Genomic DNA, 26,797 nt, shown 5'->3' on the forward strand with positions numbered 1-26,797 from the left:
ATATGAGTATGTACTGTGATTTTTTTCTTCTTCACGATTCATTCCATCAACAACATAAAAACAAGTGGAGCTAACATGTCACTCAGGAACCCTGGTTCGATTCCAGGCTGTATCACAACTGTCCATGATTAGGAGTCCCATAGGGCGGTGCACAATTGGCCCAGGGTCAACTGTTCTTAACTGACTTCCCTAGTTAAATAAAGATTAATAAAAACATTTTTTTTTTACATACAATAGCAACCAATACTGACAAGTTGGGTAGCCCAGGCCCATAGGCTATCCTGTACATTATCTACATTTTATACTGTACATTGCATTATATTGTATCGTTGTACAACGAGATTGTTATTCTTAGCCCTGTCTACTGTACCTATGTGGAAGAGAGGAGTTGGTGCATAATGGCAGCACAACATTTCATTTATGGATGTTGTTTGTTTCTTTAACAGAGAATAAAAGATCAAAACCAACCCTGATCCTTTGGTCATATGTAAGCCGATCAAATAACAATGCAGAGGCAATCTACACCAGTCACACTTGGTGCCGTGTCCATTCTGATCTACAAGGTCATCGCTCGCATGATTACAGGGTTGCTCCATCACCACCGGAGTCCCCTCCTCTCTCCTCTACTGAGGCATCTGCGCTCCGCTGTGAATGCAAGTCTATGCATGAGAGGCACAGTGAATTTGGCACGAGTCAGAGACATTCAATACTTTGTTTGGTGTTTACTACCGCATAAAATATATTGATCTACAGTGTCAAAGTTATTTTATCACTGCATATATTTATTTTTCAAGTTTTCAACACTATTTCAGTTTCATTTATGAATGTTTTGGCATGTGCATACTGAGTATTTCATTTCTGATCTACAAACAGTATTGGGTATTTTGCTTTATTCCATTTAGCCTATTGATAGCCCAAACTTTTTTATTTCTCTATTACAATTATAATTTTTTTGCATATGAAAAGACATTGTTTGCATCATGTACTATTCCAGTGACTCTTACGAGCTGAGCCCTGATAGTCAGAACGTGTCAGTTGGGTACGGGAGAGGTTGTCCAGTTGTTACATCTGATTATGGGAGGTCATTACTACAGAGGCACTCAGCAGTATGATTTCTAAACAAGACAAACAGAATGGTGAGTCTAACACTGGCAGTATCCACACCATGCACCAGCCTAGTGATAATCAGCCCCCGCATTCCAGTCCAAGCCACCAGTCACAGTGTGCTGATGTATTGAAGCTGAATGTGATTGTCCCATCATACATAAAACCACCACCGTTCTTCAGAAGTGACTTCACGGATCAGTTCTCCATCCATGAGTGGGAAGAGAAGTTGACGGGCTACCTGCGCAGAGTGAATTATGCTGAAGGTGAGATGTTTATTGTCATACAGAGTAGACTCACTGGTAAAGCACGAGATCTGGTGGTGTCACTACGCAGTAACCCTGAGTTGAGCTCTGACAAGAAACCCACTGCTCTGTTTGACATCCTGAAGATACATGCCTATCGGAGACTTTTACACCACCAAACCGAAAGCTGGTGAGAGTGAAATGGATTACTGGATCTGTCTGAATAAGGCCATTGATGTTGCTTATGAGTGTCTGTGCAGGCGGGGTAAGAATATTGATTACTCCAGTGCTGACTTTGTTATGATGTTCATCTCCCACTGTAGACCGCAAGCTCGCGCCGTCTTTCCAGTTTATGCCTGCTGAGGAGTGGACCGCATCAGAGGTCCAAGGACAGTTGGATGCCCATCAGAGGGATCTGAGTAGAGGAAAAGCTCCAGCTCAATATGAGGTTCCACTGTCAGAGCCCAGCAGCAGTCAGCCTGCCCATTCTCCATCACAGGGAGCCACGTCAGCCCTCTGAGGTATTCAGACAGTCTCAGTGCTCCTTCAATACTCCAGCCCCAACACCGGCCCCTCCAACCAGTCTCACCACAGAGGAACCAGGCCTCTGCCATGTGGTTGGCATGTTGGACAGATTCCTCTGTGTGCACCGCTTCTCTGTCACACGAAGCCCAGCCTGAACAGTCCCTTGGCTCACTCTAAGTTCAGTCAAGTCCCTCACGCGAGGTCCAACCAAGTTCCCCATGCAAAGTCTATGCACCCCGGTTATCCCTTGATGTGCACACACACACACACACACCACACACACACACACACTTGTAAACAAGACTTATAGGGCCACATGTCAGGTAGATGCGTTTTGGCAACACAAACAAATATATATATATATTATATATATATATATATATATATATATATATACACACACACACTATAGCCTCCTCTATCACTCCCTCTTTTACAGTTATTGCTTAAAGTGATCCCTCGTTGCAGATACAAATGGGATGCTTTGTAGAGCATGAGAAAGTGGCTTCCTGAGCAAATTAGTGTAGGAGTCGATGGGGAATAATATTGTTTGTTTTCTATGAAACTTGTCTGGAATTATAGACTTGCTTGGTTGAACAGCAGCAGGTCTTACATGTATTTGTTTGTTATGAATATGTATTTTTTTCTGTTTTCCCGATTTTTAAGCTGTATGATGTCATAGTGAAAAATTGGATCTCAGCACAAAATGAAGATATATGAAAGAATAAATGTATTCACAACTGGTCATTATAACTTGCTTTCAACCTTTTTCTTCTTACAATTGATTATTTTCACTCCTAAATCATTGCTGAGAAACACTGATGCCTGGTCCAGCTTTGATGACCTCGCTCCAAGTACGATCCAGCTTTAATGAGCTAATCACTGCTGAGATTCGACCTCTAAGGTACACTTAAAACTAAATGTGCAAGTTGGAACCAAATAAGGTTATTGAGAGTGATGACATAGGGGAACCATTTTAGGGTCTCTGAAGAACTATACAAAAATAAAAATCAGAAATGTTTCGACCCTCCAGGACCGAAATTGAATAGCCCTGATGTAGGGTTTTATGCATTATTTGCATATTTCCCAGGGTGCCTTCCGAGTGAATTTTAGAGTTACCAGTACCATCCATGTGTCACGACTTCCGCCGAAGTTGGTCCCTCTCCTTGTTTGGGCGGCGTTCGGCAGTCGAAGTTGCTGACCTTCTAGCCATCGCTGATCCTCTTTTCATTTTCCTTTAATTTTGTCTTGTATCACACCTGGTTCCAATCCTCTGTTCCCCCTCATTGTCCTTGTCGGTGATTGTTTGTTTGTAAGCTATGTGCAAGATATGTTCTGGTGTGCGACGGGTTTTGTACACACTTGTATTATTTTGTATATTTTGTTTTTCGGAGTTTTTGATCACTTATTAAACTGCTCTGTTTTATACCAAGTTTGATCTCCTGCGCCTGACTTCCCTGCCACCAGCACGCACCCTTACACCATGACTGTGCTTGTAAGTGACAGAGACATAGTTGTTGCATTCATTCATTTACAGTTGTGTGGCCATAACCAAGTGAGATCCAAGTGAATATGAATCCATTCAAATTGAATTGTTTAAGACAAAATACATATTTCTTAAGGCATTCTTTTGATGGCTTTGTTTTACCATAATACAGTGGCTTGAAACTCAGTTTACAGACTACATCAAGCCTGAATGTCACATTATGCTGGCTTACATAGGGATGTGTTATTCCTATTGGAATCAAGGCATAGCGGAGATATCCCCCCCCCAAAAAATGGTTTTATTCACCTGCAACCTGTATTCAGAATGACTGCCAGGGTTGGTAAGACTAAGATATGAGACTACCTTAAGCGTCTAAACTGGAACAACCATTTCAGTAACGGGTGCAATAAGTCCAAGTAACAGATTGGAAAAGTTTAGAAAAATGTATGTTATTTATATTTGAGCAGCATAATATTAATGAATCAATCAATGTACATGCAAAAACATAGATATTGAAACAAACAGTTCCTAAAATCAACATAATGATGGGCCTGGTTTTGATTCAACTCTGCTTACTAACACCAACACTGTGGTTATTTTACGCCACAGAGTGTTAATTTAATTCTTTACAGTTTTAATTTAACTCTTGAATCAACACTAGAAATATGACACTGACAAATCTACACTAGTTAACACTGGTCCATTTGCTGGGTGCTATTTCAATAACCTTCTAGAATTCTGAAAAACCGTAGATGCCACATTAAGAACCCACACTTAACTCAAAGGTTCTTTATCGGGCAAGAGATCTCCAAGTAACCTCAAGAGCTGAGGATGAACCATTTAAGAACCTTACATTTTTTCAGTATACAGCAGACTCAGACAACTCAATTGCTGGTAGAAAACTGTTTTCTACCCCTTCGAACTGATACAATTTGTACATAACTGTCCCTCTTTCTGGGACACACCAAGAAACAGGACCAAGCATGACCTGCTGAAGAGTGACAGACACCATCCAAGCTGGAGGCGTGTTCTCCTCTTATCTAGCAACATAGACAGGAGTCTAACTACTCTAGCTCAACCATGACATAAGATGCCGGTCAGTAGGGCAATAGGGTTGGGCAAGTTTGGTCCCAGATTTGTTTGTGCTGTCTTGACAACTCCTAAGACCAGGCTATGATTGGGCTTGATTCCCCTTAAATTCAGGAGATTCATTTAAATGTCCAATTCAAGAATTGAGAAGTGCTTTGAAATGGATCTGAGCCCATTCCCCCAGTGTAGATTTGGATAGAAAACACTCTGAAGTTTCTAAAACTGTTTGAATGATGTCTGTGAGTATAACAGAACTCACATGGCAGGCAAAAACCTGAGAAAAATCCAACCAGGAAGTGGGAAATCTGATGCTTGTAGTCTTTTCAAGTCATTGCCTATCTAACACACAGTGACTTAGGGTTCATTTTGCACTTCCTAAGGCTTCCACTAGATGTCAACAGTCTTTAGAACCTTTTTTCAGGCTTTTGCAGTGAACAGAGAGCGAACAAGAAGGCCGGGAAGTTGGTGACTCAGAAAATGACATGAGTTCATTGGCGCGCACTCACGTGATGAGGTCGCTGTGTTCCATAACGTTTTTCAAGACATTGGAATCGTCCGGTTGGAATATTATTGAAGTTTTATGTTAAAAAGGCCCTAAAGATTGATGCTGTACAACTTCTGACATGTTTCTACGAACGTAAATAGAACTTTTAGACTTTTCGTCGTGAAATTTGTGGCGTGCTTCCTACATTTGGAGTAGCTTACTGAACGCGCAAACAACAAGGAGGTATTTGGACATAAATTATGGACTTTATCGAACAAAACAACATTTATTGTGGACCTGGGATTCCTGGAAGTGCCTTCTGATGAAGATCATCAAAGGTAAGTGAATATTTAGAATGCTATTTATGATTTTAGATGACTCCAAAATGGCGGGTATCTGTATTGCCTGATGTATTTTTCTGAGCGCCGTACTCAGATTATTGCAAAGTGTGCTTTCCCCGTGAAGCTTTTTTGAAATCTGTCACAGCGGTTGCATTAAAGAGATGTTTATCTATAATTCTTTAAATAACAGTTTAATATTTTATCAACGTTTATGATGAGTATTTTTGTAAATCGTTGTGCTGATTCACCGGCAGTTTTGGAGGCAAAATATTTTCTGAACATCACGCGCCAATGTAAAATGGGGTTTTTGAATATAAATATGAACTTTATCGAACAAAACATACATGTATTGTGTACCATTGAGTCCTAGGAGTGTCATCTGATGAAGATCGTCAAAGGTTAGTGCTTAATGTTAGCTGTATTTCTGGTTATTGTGACCCCTCTCCTGCGTGGAAAATGGCTGTGTGGTTTTTCTTGTGTTGGCACTGTCCTAACATAATGTAACTTTATGCTTTCGCCGTAAAGCCTTTTTGAAATCGGACAATGTGGTTGGAATAAGGAGAGGGGTATCTTTAAAATGGTGTAAAATAGTTGTGTTTGAGAAATTTGAATTATGATATTTTGTTGTTTTGAATTTGCCGCCCTGATATAGCGTCCCACGTAGCCCATAGAAGTTAACCCTCTGGAACCTAAGGGGTTTCCCTATGAGATTTATTGTTCTAGATTTGTTATAAGATTGTATTTTAGCTGTAAGAGTATTGTCCCCATTCATTAGCAATAAAATAATGTAGGCTACTCTCTGTTCATCATATATGCATAGTCACTTTAACCATATCTACATGTACATACTACCTCAATCAGCCTGACTAACCGGTGTCTGTATGTAGCCTCGCTACTTTTATAACCTCGCTACTGTATATAGCCTGTCTTTTTACTGTTGTTTTATTTCTTTACCTACCTATTGTTCACCAAATACCTTTTTTGCACTATTGGTTAGAGCCTGTAAGTAAGCATTTCACTGTAAGGTCTACTACACCTGTATTCAGCGCATGTGACAAATACACTTTGATTTGATTTGATTTTAGTTTGTGTAGATAAGTATTCCAAGCAACAAGAAGCACATAGCAAGCACAAGGAAAGTTAAATTATATTATTACCTTTTAGATATGTGGAGTGTTAAAGACTTCAAGAACATTATTTTACTTGGGCTTGTCTCTATATCTTTGCTGCTAATAAATTATTAGTTTGTTAGTTGTTGTTACACCTCACTTGATCAAGAGACACCAGCGAGCTGGCAGGCCTAGGGAGACGAGTGACATGCATTGATGCTCTCTACAGTCTGTAAAAAAAACGACACAGTCTACAACATGGAGGCTGCTGCGAGATGGTGTACGATGCACAGAAGTAAACAGAACAGTCCAAAGCCTCCAAAATATTTGAAACAGAGTTATTTTGATGCTTTTGGAGTGACGCTTTAAAACCCATTTGACAAGAGTGTAGATGAGAGACGAGAGGTTTGTAATGTTGAAAACTTCTTAATGTCAGTGATAGAAATGCTCCATGGATTTCTGGGTTTCCGGTAAAGTGAGATCCCCAGGATGCCCAGGATGGACAATTAAAGCACAAGAAGAAACGTTTGCTTTGTAAACAACAGGTGTAGACTAAAAGTGAAATGATTACTTACAGTACCTTCACCAACAATGCAGGGAGAAAATAATAATAGTAATAATAGAAAAATAATAACAAAAGGAATAAATACACAATGAGTAAAGATAACTTGGCTATATACACAAGGTACCAGTACCGAGTCGATGTGCAGGGGTGCGAAGTAATTGAGGTACAAATGTACATATACAGTAGGTAGGGATAAAGTGACTAGGTAACAGGATCGATAATAAACAGTAACAGCAGAGTACGTGATGAGTCAAAAGAGTTAGTGCAAAAGGGGTTGTGGGAAGCTCAATGTGATTGTATAAGAAATACCAGTAAGAAATACTGAGTAAAGACACCTCTTTACTATTAGCTTTTTCGGCCAGCTCCACATAAAAAGGGATTTGCATTGCCAATACATGCTGAATGTATATCGGACAACCTTTACTCTTAGGTCTCATTAAATAGGTATGGTTAACAACACGAAGTAAATGTAGAGACTTAAGGCTTTGATGCACTTTCACTTAAATACAAAACATGTCTATGTTTATTATACAGAATTAACAAAGCAATAATGGAAATATGCTTTTGTTTTATTGTACAATGCTGGATGAGATGAAGATACAGTATTTCTGATTGATTATGCTATCACCATACAATAAAAGCCATAAGAAACAACAATTACATTTTTTGTTGTTGTACTTTTAACCCTTTCTCTCGCCAACTTCGTGATATCCAATTGGTAGTTACAGTCTTGACCCATTGCTGCAACTTCCCTACGGACTCGGGAGAGGCGAAGGTCGAGAGCCATGCGTCCTCCGAAACACGACCCTGCCAAGTCGCACTGCTTCTTGACACACTGCTCACTTAACCCGGAAGCCAGACGCACCACCGTCCAGCTGGCAATCGGAGTCAACTTGCAGGCGCCCAGCTCGCCACAAGGAGTCGCTAGAGCACGATGGGACAAGGAAATCCCAGCCATCCCCTAATCCGGACGAAGCTGGGCCAATTATGTGCTGCCTAATGGGTCTCTTGGTCACGGACGGCTGTAACACAGCCTAGGATCCAACCCGGGTCTGTTGTGATGCTTCAAGCACTGTGACACAGTGCCTTAGACCGCTGGGCCACTCGGGAGGCAACCATAATGACTTTTAATTAATGTTGCAATTAATAATAATAATACATTGAATTTATTAAGCACTTATCAAAGTGCTACAATGTGTGCATTAAAATAAATAAAAAGAAGTAGACCAAAAAGTTTGTCTCTGTAACGGTTGTCGTCGGGAATAGAGGACCAAAATGCAGCAGGAATGTGGATGCTCATCTTGTTATTTATTTTAAATAAAGAGAACACCAAAATAACAAAACGAAGAACGCACGAACAACAAAACAGTCTTGTCATGCTCACACAGGCAAAACAAGAAACAAAAACGACTAACAGGCTACGTACATACCAAAAGACTAGCAGTGTTAGCACAACCACCCACAACCCCAAGTGACAAACATACTCCTAATTATATGACTCCCAATCAGGAACAACGATAACCAGCTGTCCCTGATCGGGAGCCACACAGAAATACAACACCCAGAACACACATACACAGACATACTCTGCCACGTCCTGACAAACTACACAGAAATACAACACCCAGAACACACATACACAGACATACTCTGCCACGTCCTGACAAACTACACAACAACACCCTCTGCTGGTCAGGACGTGACAGTACCCCCCCCCCCCCCTAAACCCCGAAAGCACCTAAAAAAGAAACCACAAAATCCCCCAAAACCACAACAAATTCAAATACCCCCTAAACAATAGGGGAGGGAAGGGAGGGTGGCTGCCGTCAACGACGGCACTGTGCTACACCCTCCCTCCCCAACCCACCTATCCTGGAGGTGGCTCTGGTTCCGGCCTCCTGCCCTCCAGGTTGTAGGCAGACTCATTGGGGTCCGGGTCGTAGACAGACTCAATCCGTTGTGGATTGTGGGCAGGTTCCTTCATTTCCACGCTGTAGGCAGACTCATTCAATACACAGTTAGTCACATTCAGTTCTGAGTCGCAGGTAGACTCCCTCAGTTCCGGGTCGCAGGCAGACCCCTTCGGTTCCGGGTCACAGGCAGACTCCCCCGGTTCCGGGTCACAGGCAGGCTCCCCCGGTTCCGGGTCACAGGCAGGCTCCCCCGGTTCCGGACTAGACACTGGTGCCGGATACTCTGGACTGCACACTGGTGCCGGATACTCTGGACTGCACACTGGTGCCGGATACTCTGGACTGCACACTGGTGCCGGATACTCTGGACTGCACACTGGTGCCGGGCTCTTGAGGCTGGGCCGACGCACTGGAAGCCTGGTGCGTGGGGCTGGTAGAGGTGGTACCAGGCTGAAGACACGCACCCTAGGGCTAGTGCAAGGAGCGGGAACAGGCTGAATAGGACTAGGCCGACTCATGGGAAGCTTGGTCCGGGTTGCTGGTACTGGTCGTGCCAGACTGGAGGAACTCACTTCCGGGATAGCACGAGAGGCGGGAACCGGAAAGACTGGGCCATGGAGGCGCACAGGTGGCCGTGACCGCACCGTTTGCACAACCCATCCTGGCTGGATGGAACTAACAGCCCTGTACGAGCGGGGTGCTGGTACAGGGCGAACTGGGCTGTGCAGGGGCCTGATGGTTGCCGTGCGTAGAGCGGGAGTAGGGTAGCCTGGTCCTAGGAGGCGTACCGGCGCCCAGACGCGCTGCGCAGGCATCCTCCTACCAGGCTGGATGCCCACTCTAGCACGGCATCTGCGAGGGGCTGGAATGGCGCGCACCGGACTGTGCGTGCGTATGGTGAGATAGTACGCACCTCAGCAAAACACAGCGCCCGCCACTCCATACGCTCCTCCATGTACTCACGGTTAGCTGGCTTATGGCTCTTCCTAGGCCTAGCCAAACTACCCGTGTGCCCCCCCCAAACATTTCTTGGGGGTGCCTCTCCGGCTTCCTCGCCAGTTGTGTACCCCGGTAGCGTTCCCGGTCCTCACCAGCCTTTCTCCACGGGCCCTCTCCGGCCAGAATCTGTTCCCAAGTCCATTTCTCACGAGTGTCCATGTCAAAGTCTATTTCCTCAGAATAGTCCATATATTCAGCGTCCTGCTCCCTTTTCCGCTGCTTGGTCTTGTTGTGGTGGGTGGTTCTGTCATAATTACAGCCATGTTGAAGAGACCAAAACTGCAGCAGGTGAAATGTAGATACTCATCTTTTTAATATATAAGAGCAAAGTATCCACGGGGGAAAACAATAAACAAAAACGGCTAACAGGTTACGTACATACCAAAAGACTAGCAGTGTTAGCACAACCACCCACAACCCCAAGTGACAAACATACTCCTAATTATATGACTCCCAATCAGGAACAACGATAACCAGCTGTCCCTGATCGGGAGCCACACAGACCCACATAGAAATACAACACCCAGAACACACATACACAGACATACTCTGCCACGTCCTGACCAAAACTACACAACAACACCCTCTGCTGGTCAGGACGTGACAGTCTCTTGCGACAGACCAGTTAACGCGCCAGATTTGATTCTTGGTTCCCGAGATTATGTAGCAATAAATACAACAATGCTTGACTTAAGCCTGGAGAATACTATTGTATGGTACCGTTATGCTTGTCATTGAAAATACAAAAAAGTCTGTGTTGCCTGTGTGAAGAGGTGTGTCTTTAGTGTGGACTTGAGTGTACAAAACATTAAGAACACTTTCCTAATATTGTGTTGCCCTTAGAACAGCCTCAATTTGTCAGAGCATGGACTGTACAAGGTATTGAAAGCGTCCCATGTTGACTCCAATGCTTCCCACAGTTGTGTAAAGTTGGCTGGATGTCCTTTGGGTGGTGGACCATTCTTGATACACACGGGAAACTGTTGCGCATGAAAAACCCAGAAGCACTGCAGTTCTTGACACAAACCTGTGTTCCTGCCACCTACTACCATAACCTGTTCAAAGGCACTTACATTGTTTGTCTTGCCCATTCACCCTCTGAATGGCACACATACACAATCAATATCTCAATTGGACATTTGGACAATGTGCAGTTTTGTCACACAACACAATACCACAGATGTTCTTACATTTTGAGGGAGTGTGCAGTTGGCATGCTGACTGCAGGAATGTCCACCAGAGCTGTTGCCAGATAATTTAATGTTAATCTCTCTACCATAAGCCACCTCCAACATCGTTTTATATACACACAGTACCAGTCAAAAGTTTGGACAGACCTACTCATTCCAGGGTTTTTATTTGTAGAATAATAGTGAAGACATCAAAACTATGGAATAACACATGGAATCATGTAGTAACCAAGAAAATGTCAAACAAATCAAAATATATTTTATATTTAAGATTCTTCAAAGTAGCCGCACTGCAAACTTTTGACTGGTACTGTAAGTATTCAATCATTTTCAAGTATTGCCATAGATTTAGCAGGACAGTAACCTAAGGCCAAATCTGCAATTGTGTTGCTTATCAAGAAGACAGTGAATGTTCCTAAGTGGCCTAGTTACAGTTTTGACTGAAATCTGCTTGTAAAAGGTGAATTAATCTCCCAGTGTCTGATGGAAAGCAGACTTAACAAGATTTTGTCTGTGCTTAGCTCCATTCTGTTTCTATTTTATTCTGAAATACTCCCCAGTCCTTAACGACTAAAAGCATAACCATAACATGATGTAGCCACCATTATGCTTGAAAATATGGAGAGTGCTACTCAGTAATGTGTTGTATTGAATTTGACCCAAAACACTTTGTTTTCAGGACAAATTTTTGCAGAATTACTTTAGTGCCTTGTTGCAAACAGGATACATGTTTTGGATATTTTTATTCTGTACAGGCATCCTTTTTTTCACTCTGTCAATTAGGTTAGTGTTGTGAAGTAACTACAATGTTGTTGATCCATACACAGTTTTCTCCTATCACAGCCATTAAACTCTGTAACTGTTTTAAAGTCACCGTTGGCCTCATGGTGAAATCCCTGAGCGGTTTCCTTCTTCTCCGGCAACTGAGTTCGGACGGACGCCTGTATATTTGTAGTGACTGGGTGTATTGATACACTATCCAAAGTGTAATTAATAACTTCACCATGCTCAAAGGGATATTTAATGTCCAATAGGTGGCCTTCTTTGCGAAGCATGGTAAAACCTCCCTGTTCGTTGTGGGTGAATCTGGTTGAATTCACTGCTCAACTGAGGGACCTTAAAGATAATTGTATGTGTGGGGTACAGAAATGAGGTAGTCATTCAAAAATCATGTTAAACACTATTATTGCACACAGAGTGAGTCCATGCAACTTTTATGTGACTTGTTAAGCAAATATTTACTTCTGAACATATATAGGCTTGCCATAACAAAGTGGTTGAATACTTACTGACTAAAGACATTTCAACTTTTCATGTTTAAATAATTTGTAAAAATGTCTACAAACTTAATTACACTTTTACATTATAGGGTATTGTGTGTAGGCCAGTGACAAAAAAATCTAAATTTAATCAATTTTAAATTAACTACACAACCGCTAACAGTCAGTATCTGGATAACATGTGTGAAATAATGTATGTGATATCAACAGAGAAGTATATTTTCTGGGTGATTTAAATATTGACTGGCTTTCATCAAGCTGTCCACTAAAGGAAAAAGCTTCAAACTGTAACCAGTGCCTGTAACCTTGTTCAGGTTATCAGTCAACCTCCTAGGGTAGTTACAAACAGCACAGAAAGGAAATCAACAACATGTTTTTTTATTTTTTTATTTATTTCACCTTTATTTAACCAGGTAGGCTAGTTGAGAACAAGTTCTCATTTGCAAATGCGACCTGGCCAAGATAAAGCAAAGCAGTTCGACACACACAACAACACAGAGTTACACATGGAATAAACAAACATACAATCAATAATACAGTAGAAAAATCTATATAGAGCATGTGCAAATGAGGTAGGATAACAGGGGTAAGGCAATAAATAGGCCATGGTGGCGAAGTAATTACAATATAGCAATTAAACACTGGAATGGTAGGATGTGCAGAAGATGGATGTGCAAGTAAAGATACTGGGGTGCAAAGGAGCAAGATAAATACATCAATAAATACAGTATGGGGATGAGGTAGATTGGGTGGGCTATTTACAGATGAGCTATGTACAGGTGCAGTGATCTGTGAGCTGCTCTGACAGCTGGTGCTTAAAGCTAGTGAGGGAGGTAAGAGTCTCCAGCTTCAGAGATTTTTGCAGTTCGTTCCAGTCATTAGCAGCAGAGAACTGGAAGGAGAGGCGGCCACAGGAAGAATTGGCTTTGGGGGTGATCAGTGAGATATACCTGCTAGAGCGCGTGCTACTGGTGGTTGTTGCTACGGTGACCAGTGAGCTGAGATAAGGTGGGGCTTTACCTAGCAGAGACTTGTAGATGACCTGGAGCCAGTGGGTTTGGCGACAAGTATGAAGCGAGGGCCAGCCAATGAGAGCATACAGGTCGCAATGGTGGGTATTATATGGGTCTTTGGTGACAAAACGGATGGCACTGTGATAGACTGCATCCAATTTGTTGACTAGAGTGTTGGAGGCTATTTTGTAAATTACATCACCGAAGTCGAGAATTGGTAGGATGGTCAGTTTTACGAGGGTATGTTTGGCAGCATGAGTGAAGGATGCTTTGTTGCGAAATAGGAAGCCAATTATAGATTTAATTTTGGATTGGAGATGTTTCACACAGTGTCCAAAGAAGGGCCAAAGGTATACAGAATGGTGTCGTCTGCGTAGAGGTGGATCAAAGGATCACCAGCAGCGACAGCGACATCATTCATGTATACAGAGAAGAGAGTCGGCCCGAGAATTGAACCCTGTGGCACCACCATAGAGACTGCCAGAGTTCCGGACAACAGGCCCTCCGATTTGACATACTGTACTCTATCGATGAAGTAGTTAGTGAACCAAGCGAGGCAATAATTTGAGAAACCAAGGCTGTTGAGTCTGCCAATAAAAGCCTTAGCCAGGTCAATGAATACGATGGCGGTTATGATATCGTTTAGGACCTTGAGTGTGGCTGAGGTGCACCCATGACCAGCTCTGAAACCAGATTGCATAGCGGAGAAGGTACGGTGAGATTTGAAATGGTCGGTAATCTGTTTGTTAACTTGGCTTTCAAAGACCTTAGAAAGGCAGGGTAGAATAGATATAGGTCTGTAGCAGTTTGGATTTAAAGTGTCTCCCCCTTTGAAGAGTGGGGATGACTGCGGCAGCTTTCCAATCTATGGGAATCTTAGACGATACGAAAGAGAGGTTGAACAGGCTAGTAATAGGGGTTGCAACAATTTCGGCAGTTAATTTTAGAAAGAGAGGGTCCAGATTGTCTATCCCGGCTGAGTTGTACAGGTCCAGCTATCTGGATTTAAGTGAAGGAGAAGTGGGGGAGGTTTGGGCGAGTTCCTTGTTGCCAGGTGGAAAGCATGGCCAGCCGTAGAAATATACTTATTGAAATTCTCAATTATTGTGGATTTATCGGTAGTGACAGTGTTTCCTAGCCACAGTGCAGTGGGCAGCTGGGAGGAGGTGCTCTTATTCTCCATGGACTTTACAGTGTCACAGAATTGTTTTTGTTTGTACTACAGGATGCAAATTTCTGTTTGAAAAAGCTATCCTTAGCTTTCCTAACTGCCTGTGTATATTGGTTCCTAACTTCCCTGAAAAGTTGCATATCACGGGGGCTATTCGATGCTAATGCAGAACGCCACAGGATGTTTTTGTGCTGGTCAAGGGCAGACAAGGCTGGAGTGAACCAAGGGCTAAATCTATTCCTGGTTCTACATTTTTTGAATGGAGCATGCTTATTTAAGATGGTGAGGAAGGCACTTTTAAAGAATAACCAGGCATCCTCTACTGATGGGATGAGGTCAATGTTATTACAGGATACCCCGGCCAGGTCGATTAGAAAGGCCTGTTCGCTGAAGTGTTTTAGGGAGCGTTTGACAGTGATGGGGGTGGTCGTTTGACCGCAGACCCATTACGGATGCAGGCAATGAGGCAGAGATCGCTGAGATCTTGGTTGAAAACAGCAGTGTATTTGGAGGGCGAGTTAGTTAGGATGATATCTATGAGGGTGCCCGTATTTACGGATTTGGGGTTGTACCTGGTAGGTTCATTGATAATTTGTGTGAGATTGAGGGCATCAAGCTTAGATTGTAGGATGGCCGGGGTGTTAAGTATGTCCCAGTTTAGGTCACCTAGCAGCACGAGCTCAGAAGATAGATGGGGGCAATCAATTCACATATGGTGTCCAGGGCACAGCTGGGGGCAGAGGGTGGTCTATAGCAAGCGGCAACGGTGAGAAACTTGTTTCTGGAAAGGTGAATTTTTAGAAGTAGAAGCTCAAATTGTTTTGGTACAGATCTGGATAGTAAGATAGAACTCTGCAGGCTATCTCTGCAGTAGATTGCAACACCGCCCTTTTTGGCAGTTCTATCTTGGCGGAACATTTTATAGTTAGGGATGGAAATTTCAGGGTTTTTGGTGGTTTTCCTAAGCCAGGATTCAGACACGGCTAAGACATCCGGGTTGGCAGAATGTGCTAAAGCAGTGAATAAAGCAAATTTAGGGAGTAGGCTTCTAATGTTAACATGCATGAAACCAAAGCTTTTACGGTTACAGAAGTCAACAAATGAGATCACCTGGGGAGTAGGAGTGGAGCTAGGCAGTGCAGGTCCTGGGTTAACCTCTACATCACCAGAGGAACAGAGGAGAAGTAGGATAAGGGTACAGCTAAAGTCTATAAGAACTGGCGGTCTAGCACGTTCGGAACAGAGAGTAAAGGGAGCAGGTTTCTGGGCACGATAGCATAGATTCAAGGTATAGTGTACAGACAAAGGTATGGTAGGAAGAGAGTACATTGGAGGTAAACCTAGGCATTGAGTAATGATGAGAGAGATATAGTCTCTAGAGACGTTTAAACCAGGTGATGTCATCGCATATGTGGGAGGTGGAACAACATGGTTGGTTAAGGCATATTGAGCAGGGCTAGAGGCTCTACAGTGAAATAAGACAGTAATCACTAACCAGGACAGTAATGGACAAGGCATATTGATATTAGGGAGAGGCATGCGTAGCCAAGTGATCGTATGGGTCCAGTGAGTGGTCGGGCTGGCTGGGGACACGGCAATTCAGACAGTTAGCAGGCCGGAGCTAGCAAGCTAGCAGTTAGCAGGCCGGGGCTAGCAAGCTAGTGTAAGGGCCTTAGAGGGACGTCGCGATGGGGGAAAAGTCTGTTTTTGCCTCCTCGTGCAGTGACATCGATAGACCAGTCATGGAATTAGTAGGGTTCCAAGTAGCAGAGGGGTCCAAGTCCAATTGGCAAAATGGGTATAGTGGTCCAAGAAACTGGCCGATGGATCAGCTAACAGTCCAATATGCTCTAGATAGATAGCAGTCCGCGGTTAGCAGAATGAGCCTTCAGGGGACGTCGCACCTGAGGGGCCTGTTGGGATCCTCGGGCAGATTATGTCGGTATTCCAGTCGTGAAGGATCGGTGGGGTTCCGTGCCCCGTACCGGCAGTAGAAGGGGTCCGGATATTGTAGCCGAGGAGTGGGCTTCAGGAGTAGCCCAGTATCCCTAGCCGGAAGATGGGTCTAGCATGGGCTGGCTCCAGGCTAGTTGATGCTTGCTCCGGGACGGAAACGTTAGCCAGGAGTAGGGTTGCGGTTAGCTAGCTGCGATGGTCCAGATGAAAAGGTTCAGAGTTTGCGGTAGGAATCCGAGGATATGGAGAGGAAAAATAGGTCCGGTATGCTCTGGTTTGAAACGCGTTGTACGAACTGGCGAGAGCTTTCCGAGCTAAAGGTTAGCTGATGAACGCTAGCAGTGGTTAGCTGACTGATTGCTGATAGCTGGTAGCTAGATAGCTAGCTAGCTTCAGTTGCGGGATTCCAGTTCGAAGGTAGATAGAAATACTTTAGAAAAAAAACAGATCCACACCACATTGGGTGAAGCGGGTTGCAGGAGAGTATTTTGAAGTTGAGGTTTAGGCAAAATATTAAAATGAATGCGAAGAAAAATATATAAAAATATATATACATGGGACGAGACAAGACAAAGACAAAGACGTCTGACTGCTACGCCATCTTGTATTGATCACATCTTTACTAATGCTGCAGAAATGTGTTTTAAAGCAGTATCCAGATCCATCGGATGTAGTGATCACAATATAGTAGCCATATCTAGGAAAACCAAAGTTCCAAAGGCTGGGCCTAATATAGTCCATAAGTGGTCATACAATACGTTTTGTAGTGATTCCTATGTTGTTGATGTAAAGAATATATGTTGGTCCATGGTGTGTAATGAGGAGCAAATAGGCACTGCACTTGACACATTTCTGAAATTGCTTATTCTAGTTACTAATAAGCATGCAACCATTAATGGGTCAACAGGCGAGCACACACAAGCCACCCCAAACAGCGGAAAAACGCGCACACAAAATAAAGTGTCCCAAACACAGGGGAAAACACATGCGGCGCAAAAACTAACGCACAAGCGTAAACACAAGCACAAACAGGAATGACAATCCCGCACAATGAGAAGGCAGACCAGCTAATACTAATAGCCCCGCTAATCACCCCCACTAAGAACAGGTGCACACAATCACAAAAAGGAGGAAAACAAAAAGGGAATCAGTGGCAGCTAATAGGCCGGTGACGACGACCGCTGAGCGCCACCCGAGCAGGAGGGGGCGCCACCGTCGGTGGGAATCGTGACACCTTCTCAATGGCAAGGCTGTGCTCACTAAGCCTGTACTTTGTCAAGGTTTTTCTAAGGTTTTGATCAGTAACCATGGTCAAATATTTAGCCAAGGTGTACTGCCAATTTAGGGCCAGATAGCACTGCATTTTGCTTTGTGTTTGTGCTTATGTTTCCCAATAAGCAATGAAGTATTGTTTTGACTGTGTTGTAATTTGGTTTATTCTGACTGATTGTATGTTCTGGTCCTGAGGCTTCAGTGTGTTAGCAGAACAGGTTTGTGAACTCATCCCCAGGACCAGCTGGATGAGGGGACTCTTTTCTTTGCTCAGCTCTTGGCATTGCAGGGCTTGGTAATGAAATGAGAGGGGGTCACTGTATTTTAGATGTTTCCAAAACTTAATTGCTCTTTTTTGAGTTTTTATTATTAGTGGATATTGGCCTAATTCTGCCCTTCATAAATTGTTTGTAGTTTTCCTCTGGACATGTAGGAGAATCTTACAGAACTCTGCATGCAGGGTTTCAATGGGGTGTTTGTCCCATTTGATGAAATCTTGTTTTGCAAGTGGACCCCACACCTCGCTGCCATAAAGTGCAATTGGTTCAATGACATATTGAATTAGTTTGGCAGCAGTGTATGTGCAAAGTTTAAGACGGATAACTTGAAGTATGAGCAAACTACATGACATTTAGTGTGAAGTCACCCAGGTATATTTGGGCCAATCGTGAAGGAGACATTTACATTCACATAACATTTTTCTGCAATAATATCGTCAAATCTGTATACTTGGACTTTGATTTAGCTTTTCCAGTATTAGTAGCCATGTTACAAGTTCAACATTTGCAAAACACCCAGTTTTCATAACTTCATAACTCTCCATATTCTTATAATTTTTGTCCAAAAGTAAAAGGCTTGACGTCCCACAAGGTTAGCAGCAACATTTTGCGACAGATACTGGGTTGCCACTTATTTTGATCCCGATTGGTACTTATTTGACAAAGTTACGGTCAATCAAGTGAAGACCGCCCGCGTCATCGGCGTGCATGAAATACAAAATCGATCGTGCATGCTATATGGACCTTTTAGGATATGAAAAAGTATTTTATCTAACAAAACGACACTTCATGTTATCTCTGGGACCCTTTGGATGATAAATCAGAGAAAGATTTCAGAATGTAAAAATGTAAGTACACATTTCGCAAGAGGACAAGCACATTAGAGTGTCTAGTTTGAGAAATAGATGCCTCATAAGTTCTCAACTGGCAGCTTCATTAAATAGTACTCACAAAACACCAGTCTTAACGTCAACAGTTAAGAGGCAACTCCGGGATGCTGACCTTCTAGGCTGAGTTCCTCTGTCCAGTGTCTGTGTTCTTTTGCCCATCTTTATTTTATTTTTATTGGCCAGTCTGTGGCATGGCTTTTTCTTTGCAACTCTGCCTAAAAGGCCAGCATCCCAGAGTCGCCTCTTCACTGTTGACGGTGAGACTGGTGTTTCGCGGGTACTATTTAATAAAGCTGCCAGTTGAGGACTTGTGATTGGTCTGTTTCTCAAACTAGACACTAATATACTTGTCCTCTTGCTCAGTTGTGCACCGGGGGCTCCCACTCCTCTTTCTATTCTGGTTAGAGACAGTTTGTGCTGTTCTGTGAAGGGAGTAGTACACAGCATTGTACGAGATCTTCAGTTTCTTGGCAATTCCTCGCATGGAATAGCCTTCATTTCTCAGAACAAGAATAGACTGACGAGTTTCAGAAGAAAGTTATTTTGTTTCTGGCTATTTTGAGCCTGTAATCAAACCCACAAATGCTGATGCTCCAGATACTCAACTAGTCTAAAGAAGGACAGTTTTATTGCTTCTTTAATCAGGACAACAGTTTTCAGCTGTGCTAACATAATTGCAAAAGGGTTTTCTAATGATCAATTAGCCTTTTTAAAATGATAAACTTGGATTAGCTAACACAATGTACCACTGGAACATAGGAGTGATGGTTGCTGATAATGGCCTATGTAGATATTCCATGAAAAATCTGCCGTTTCCAGCTACAATAGTCATTTATAATATTAACAATGTCTACACTGTATATCTGATCAATTTGATGTTATTTTAATGGACAAAAAAAATGGCCTTTCTTTCAAAAACAAGGACATTTCTAAGTGACCCCTAACCTAGTGTACATTTTCTGACTTGCACCATCTTTCATTACTCTGTAATGATGTGTAATAGCCTCAGGGCAATTTTTTAATATTTAGAGAATATTTTGATACATTTGCCTAGATTTTAAACTTTTGAGATGTGTCCCTAATAGGCTACAGACCATACATAATTGATTGAAGTTCATTGAACATTTACAAATGTTTAAGTGTGTAAAACTGTTTTTCATCATTATCTGCCTTTATATTTTGACACCACGGCCATATTGTACTAGATCCTGCTCAAAATAGAAGCCATCTGATATTTCAGATGCCAAAAAAGTTTTTTTACACATTGACATGGAGTTTTGAAGGGGATACACTCATACTTAGAAGAGTTGCATATATTTACATTGCTGTCCATGGGGTCCTTCGATGGGTCTCATTCCAGAACTGGCATTCTGGAACTTTGGAAGTCCAGTCAAGCGTGTAGAATTGGATATGGCTGTCTGCATGTGTGAATGTCCGACTATGGCTCCCTTATTTGTTGATTCCTTTTAACAATATCAAAATAAACTGACAATCAAATGAAATGGTAAAAGTATATAGGTTTTTTTTTGGGGGGGGGGGGGGGTATAGATCAGCTTTAATATTGCAGATTGTGCCTTCCATCAATGTAATTGTCTGCATCATTTCCAATCCCCCATGTATTTGGGGTAAATAAATTCCCCTAACCCTAACATCCCTCCCCTCACTGGAGTAAACTAATAGACAACAACACTTAGGCTTCTACTTCCAGCTTATACATAGTATACACAATTTACGTATATTTTACAATAGATATCTTTTGTTTGTTTTTAGTCCCATCCTTCAGCTCCACTCAACCCCTCTGAACACCATTCTGTTTTGATTTCTATTTGCCATATATTTTTCAACTGTGCTGTGATGTTTCACAAAAGTTCTGAACCTTTCTATTCTCAGATTCTACATATTGCAAAATAAAGATAATAGTTTTTGCTAAGAGTATTATTATATTATTGACGTGTTGACTATGATTTATGAGTTAGCGACAGTTAATGTTGTGATTTTTCAGTCATTCCTGAACCTGCGACCAAAAACAAGCTACATATGGACAGTACCAAAACAAATGATCTAATGATTCTGTCTCTTATCAGCAAAATCTGAAAGTATATTGTTGATATTGCTGAAATATTTGTATTATTTTCATATCGCAAATTCATTAAAACTGTAGCTAAACAATTTATAATATAGAAATGTGATTATTCAAGCAGGGTTATTGAGTAGGATTATTTCTTATTAACTTATAAAACGAAATGCCTTTTGGGCTTAGTATCACCAGGAATGTACATTTTTACATTTACATTTTAGTCATTTAGCAGACGCTCTTATCCAGAGCGACTTACAATAGTGAATGCATACATTTCATAATTTTTTTTTCCCATACTGGTCCCCCGTGGGAATCAAACCCACAACCCTGGCGTTGCAAACACCACGCTCTACCAACTGAGCCACACGGGACCAAATGTATTACTCCATTTGTTGTTTTTGTTGTCATTGAGTCTTTGGAAACAAACAATATCCTTGCTTCCTCAAGTCTATGAAGACTTCCAAAACAAAGTGGCAGGATCAGCCTATTTATTTGTAAAAAAAAAAAAAATGAATTACTTATATTTTATTAGGGAGTCCCATTGTTGAAATAACAGACTGTGCCTTTAATAAGTTTACCTCAAGAAGTATAATATTTCGAATTGAATTCAGGGCTGCCGTTTTTCATTGGCACGATACAGACTACTAAAAATACTGAGGTTTTTCTCTTACCTCGGCAGCTTCAAAAAGTTCAGGTGTGATCTCGCCTATTATCAATGTCTCCGGTAGATAGACAGTCTAACGTTAATGTTTCTAGTTCTCCTCAAAACTAATCCTTTTATCGTCCAGTCTCAGTTTCAGCATCCCTGCATTCTATCCACAGCACCTCCGTTAGTTTAGGAGGGACGCTGAAGGTACCTAGTCCTGTTGGCAACAAGGCTCCTCCCTTTGCGAGCCATTCACGGATAAGTTTATTTGACAGTTTGCGTGTTAAACCCACCTGTTTAGGAAAGGGTTAGAAACCGTGTCCAGTATGCTATACGCACCGTGTGCAGGTAGACTTACTGGTAGCTCACGCCGAGGTGTATGGAAGCGTTTTATTCCTTCTTTGGCTTTCTGATTTTTCTCCGACAGTGTGCCATAATTTCTGTCTTTTGTTGTTGTTCTTTAAAATATAGCCGACATTGGACCTACAAGCTTACATTTATGCACGTGTAGCCCAGATTGCAGTGTGTTTTTGAGTGATCATGGTTTTATATGATAAAGCAGCCTATGTTTGGGATTGTTTATATACTGCAATAGCCCATTGTTCTACTAGGCTACATAAATCATTCTCCAATCCTGACACATTAAATATGGAATGAAAGAAACAAATGCTCTGAATTTGAGGGTCAGGGAAATTAAAGAATGGGATAATTGGTTCACTGGTAACCTGCTAAACCAATACCAAAAAGTTTAACCAAAGCGCCTGATTCAATTCGTTTTGGCATTTTTAGTTTTTAACTTAAATGGGGATTAACGTGATCTTTAAACGATTTCCATTTCGAACGTTTTCTAGTTCAGTTGATTAAAACTTGTAGAATCGCTTATATTTTTCATAAGCTCTCAAATCAGACATTAATTGTTGATATTTAATTGTGCATAAAATATTTCGATGTAAAAAGGAAACGAATTAAACCTTCCGTATGTTTATAGCCTATTGGTCTTGATTGAGATGTATGTTCATATTACATTTTAATTTGATGTGAATAATGTGTTGTGATTTTAGTGACTTTGACTTGTGAATTTCTTACAACCCTTTCAACTATAACGTTATGTAAATAGTTTATTTGCATTATAAGAGAGCGACGCAGACTGGTAGCTAAAGGGCCAATCATTGCATGCATATTATACTTTTGACAATAACACACATGAAGCACTGGTACATTCACATACTCTTGATTTAATATGTACATTAATATACACATATAAACAATTGTTGAAATGTCCCATCATACATTTAGGATATGCATTCCAGATAGCCTATACATCATCCAAATGAAGTTAAATACAGAATACACAAAGTAAGAAGGGGGATTCAAACCCATCTATTTCCCCCTAAAAGTGTCTTGTGACATATTGCATATTGAATTTAGCAGCACAACTCTGGCAAAATACATATAAGGTATATTATTTTGAATGACGAATACATTTCATTAGTTATTTTTTATGATAAAAGTTATGTTCCGTTTACACAGGTCCATGAATATGATATGGAATCAATGTTTTGGCACAATGCACACACTTTCAGCTTTAACAAATATCTTACAACAACACCCTAGCGCAATCTACTGTGAATGCTTCTTCAGATGACATTGTCCGATTGAATTGGAAGACAGGAGATTCATCTGGAGTTATCTTATTTCCTAATTAAATAATGTAAATGGTTGGGTCAAAGGAGTATGACACTGAGAGTATAGCTACATCGTTTTTTTTTTTTTTTTTTTTACAGTTTACGCATTCTCAAATGACTCCTCTTCAGAATACTTGTCGATGCCATTCTCATCAACAACATTACTTAACCCCTTCCTCTTCCTCTCGCGTTCCTGAGTTTTTATTGTGTCGTAGAGACCCGTGGGGCCTTCCTCCAGTAGCATGCCTCTCTCCGAGTTTGAAGGTTTCATTTGGCACACGTTCTTTAGTAAGAACAGCGCTGGTGCGTAAAGCACGTTGGCGAGGCCCATGCCCAGGTTGAGCTGAATGAAGCCCAGGTCGTGGACTATCTGTCCGGCCACCACAGGGCCCAGGGCGTAGGCCACGCAGTAGGAGATGTCAGCGATGGCGTACACACTGCCGTACACCGACACATGCCGCACGTCCACCAGGAAAGCGAGTGTAGGCAGTAGCGCCGTGTCCACCAGGGCGATGCCAAAGCAGATGCCACACAGTGGGCCCATCAGCTGGCCGAAGGTTTTACAGGCTGGCACGGTGCACGAACTGGCGCCGATTATCACCATGCCCAAAGCCCCGTAGAACCACTGCAGGTGTGGGTACTTAGCCGCGAGTTTGACGGTGATGTACACACCCAGGACATGCGGGAAGAACGCGGGAAGCCAGGCGAGGCCAATCTCCCATTGGGAAGAGTGCATGGTTTCTTCCATCCAGTTGGCGATGGTGGGCTCCAGGAAGGCCAGCGGGATGTTACAGGTGGTCAGGGCACCCGCCACCACAGCTATGTAGGGGTCGATCATCAGTTTGTAGATGGGGGTGCCCACGGGCATGTTCTCTCTCTCCCCTCTGGAGAATGGCTTTAACACAGTCAGGCACAGCATGCCGTCCGTGAAACAGATGCAGGCCAGCACAATGAAGGGCACCCGTTTCCCACAGAACTCGTACAGGATGCCCCCGAAGGGAGGCGCCACTAAGCTGCCGAAAGAGATGAATGCCAGGGCGATACCCAGGGCTCTGCTCCTCTCCGCCTCCTCCGTGTACTTATCCGCTATCATGGCGATGCCTGATGTATCTGCGAACGCTGAGCCCAAGCCCTGCAAGCTCCTCGCCGCGAACAGAGCCACGTAATTATCGGCGAAGGCGAATAGACAAGTGGAAAAAAACATTATGATGAGTCCGATGAACAGAGGAAGGTCATAGCCGACCCGGTCAATGAATGTCCCGGTCAACGGGTTGACCAAAAGCTGCAATATGGCTTTGGACGCAAAAAGTACACCAATCTGCAGGTCGAAGTTGCCTTTGGTGGCTTTAAAGATAGTATGATTCGAGGAATTCCCGGCGTTTATTACTCGTGCATTAAACGAAGCGTGATCTGCCTCACTTTGTAATTCTGCCAAATAGTCTGGTATGATCGGCACAATTACCATGTAAAGCATGTTATCTAATAGAAGTGCTACACAGACAATCACTAGAATAATCCGTCTCTGTCGCTCAGGGTCTTTGAATTTAGTACCTAGTTGTTTAGTTCTTTCGCCTATCTCAGACAGTTTCATAGCAGCAGATTGCGCTAGATCCCCGTCTCCGTGGTCGGCTCCGTGGTCCTCTGTGATTCCCTCTGTATCCATGATTCTTTACGTTTTCTGCTGGCTTCTCTCTTCAAAAACGAAAAATAAACTCTTTCCACCGAATGAAATGTGCGCGTCTCAGTTTAGGAGATCTGTGTACATTTGTTTTGTTCTTGTCAGCTTCACTCATTCAATGAACTTATTCAGCAGCAGTCTAAACATATGGCCAGCATTCCGGTCTTTACCTTTCCCTGATGGCACAGTCCGTCATTGCGCTCGTATTTCCTCTCTCGTGACTTGGACGCGTTTTATCCCTGTCTTCCATTGTGGTTTCATTGTCTCATACCCCGTCATTTAGTTGACGCGCTGGAGAAAGATAAACTCTCACAGGTTAGGGATTCACCTGCAGCTCACTCGCACACTGTTGCTAGTTTGTGCGGCTATTTCCTAAACCAGACTGCCCCCTTCAGTGCCCTGCGTTCTCCGCCATCTGCTCTCACGTCTGCAGCCACCTGTATGACATCATCTCACAACAGCTAGAGCCCTTCAGTGTCCCCCTCCCCCGTCGTTTCCAAAAGCTATATGATGCAATCCTTGTTTGCCTTTCAGTGTTTCCACAGATGGGACATTATTATTTTATGATAAATTAACACATGGCAAGCCCGTGCCCAATAACACTCTGCAACCAGTTACTTCATGGAAAAATACTCTTGGTTTGATATAGGCCCACCCTTCAATCAAAGGACAGTGTGTGTGCTTGTCCGCAGTATAATATGCATTGTATGGACGATTTCAAAAAGTCAGGAGAGCTAAACAATGGACAACATTTGAACAATGTGTTTGGAAACATTTGAACAAGGAATTATCTTTTTAGATGTGGGCTATATTTGTTTCCAAGTGACCTTTGATGTACTGTATGTATTTAATGCAATGTATGTTCAAATACAATATCCACTGTTTGGTTAACATTTCTAACTTTCATACCACAAAAGATGTTATATCCATTGAAAAGTACCCTAGTGTTTTAATAGTGAAACGTGTGTAGTTCAGACAGAGGAGTGATCACCTACACTGATCTCGACTGTCTTCACTCAGCCGCAACAAGGATGCCATTTTAAGCACATGGCGTCTTTACCCAAGGTCACAGGGAATTCCAATAAGGGAGTGAACGTTATTTATAATATGGGTTACATGGAGAAAATCGGACCTCTCTGAAATGAAAAAAGCTTGAAAAAAGTAACCCTCCCCTATACCCAAAATAATAATTCAAACAAAGTGGATAGAAGAGAACATGTCTACCAATTACCCTCACTTCTTGGACAGACCAGAGCCTTTGATATGCAGTTTTAGAAACGGTTCTTTGTCCTGTAAGCATTACATGTCAACTCAAAAATATTAATAGTGCACAGGGCTGCGGGCTTTCGCAGGACACAGGACACAGGACACCGTGGACAAGAGTAGAGGTGGAAAGATATCCTTCATAGTAAAAGTATTGCATGCATTTATCATTTATGCAGGTCCGAGAAAAAAATACTTTAATAAAAAAATAATGCAATTTAAGTCATTTTACATATTAGCAGAATCTTTTTTAATAGCACACAAATTACCGAAATTACATTTGATTAATCATTTGATTGAGACCACACTAGATAGCCAATATCAAGTGTGCTTATAGGCTCCCAGGGGAGAATCAGAGATGAGGCTATTTAGGCTATAGGCTATTTAGTGTGGTCTCAATCAAATGATCCATAGCCTATAGGCTATGAAGTGCATGCTCAGGGAAGCACAGAGCAAAGTTATACTTCTAAAATAGCTGTTGGGATGGTGTAAATAAAACTAGGCTGCAATACACACCACAATGAATATTCCAACCTGA

General features: G+C 42.3%; 1 protein-coding gene across 1 annotated transcript; it reads right to left on the reverse strand.

The window, feature by feature from the left end:
- Positions 1-22,848: 22,848 nt before the first annotated feature.
- LOC106579437 (putative vesicular acetylcholine transporter-A) lies at positions 22,849-25,471 on the reverse strand. Its single transcript, XM_014159345.1, has one exon. It carries the CDS (start codon positions 24,979-24,981, stop codon positions 23,419-23,421), a length of 1,563 nt encoding a protein of 520 aa, XP_014014820.1. The 5' UTR covers positions 24,982-25,471; the 3' UTR covers positions 22,849-23,418.
- Between the last annotated feature and the right edge of the window lie 1,326 nt (positions 25,472-26,797).

The sequence above is a fragment of the Salmo salar genome, chromosome 19 (genome assembly GCF_965601325.2).
Source record: "Salmo salar chromosome 19, fSalSal1, whole genome shotgun sequence".
NCBI lineage: Eukaryota > Metazoa > Chordata > Actinopteri > Salmoniformes > Salmonidae > Salmo > Salmo salar.

What these genes read in the sequence shown, in the direction of transcription:
- LOC106579437 (XM_014159345.1), bottom strand. Translation starts at nt 24,981, where the DNA reads ATGGATACAGAGGGAATCACAGAGGACCACGGAGCCGACCACGGAGAC.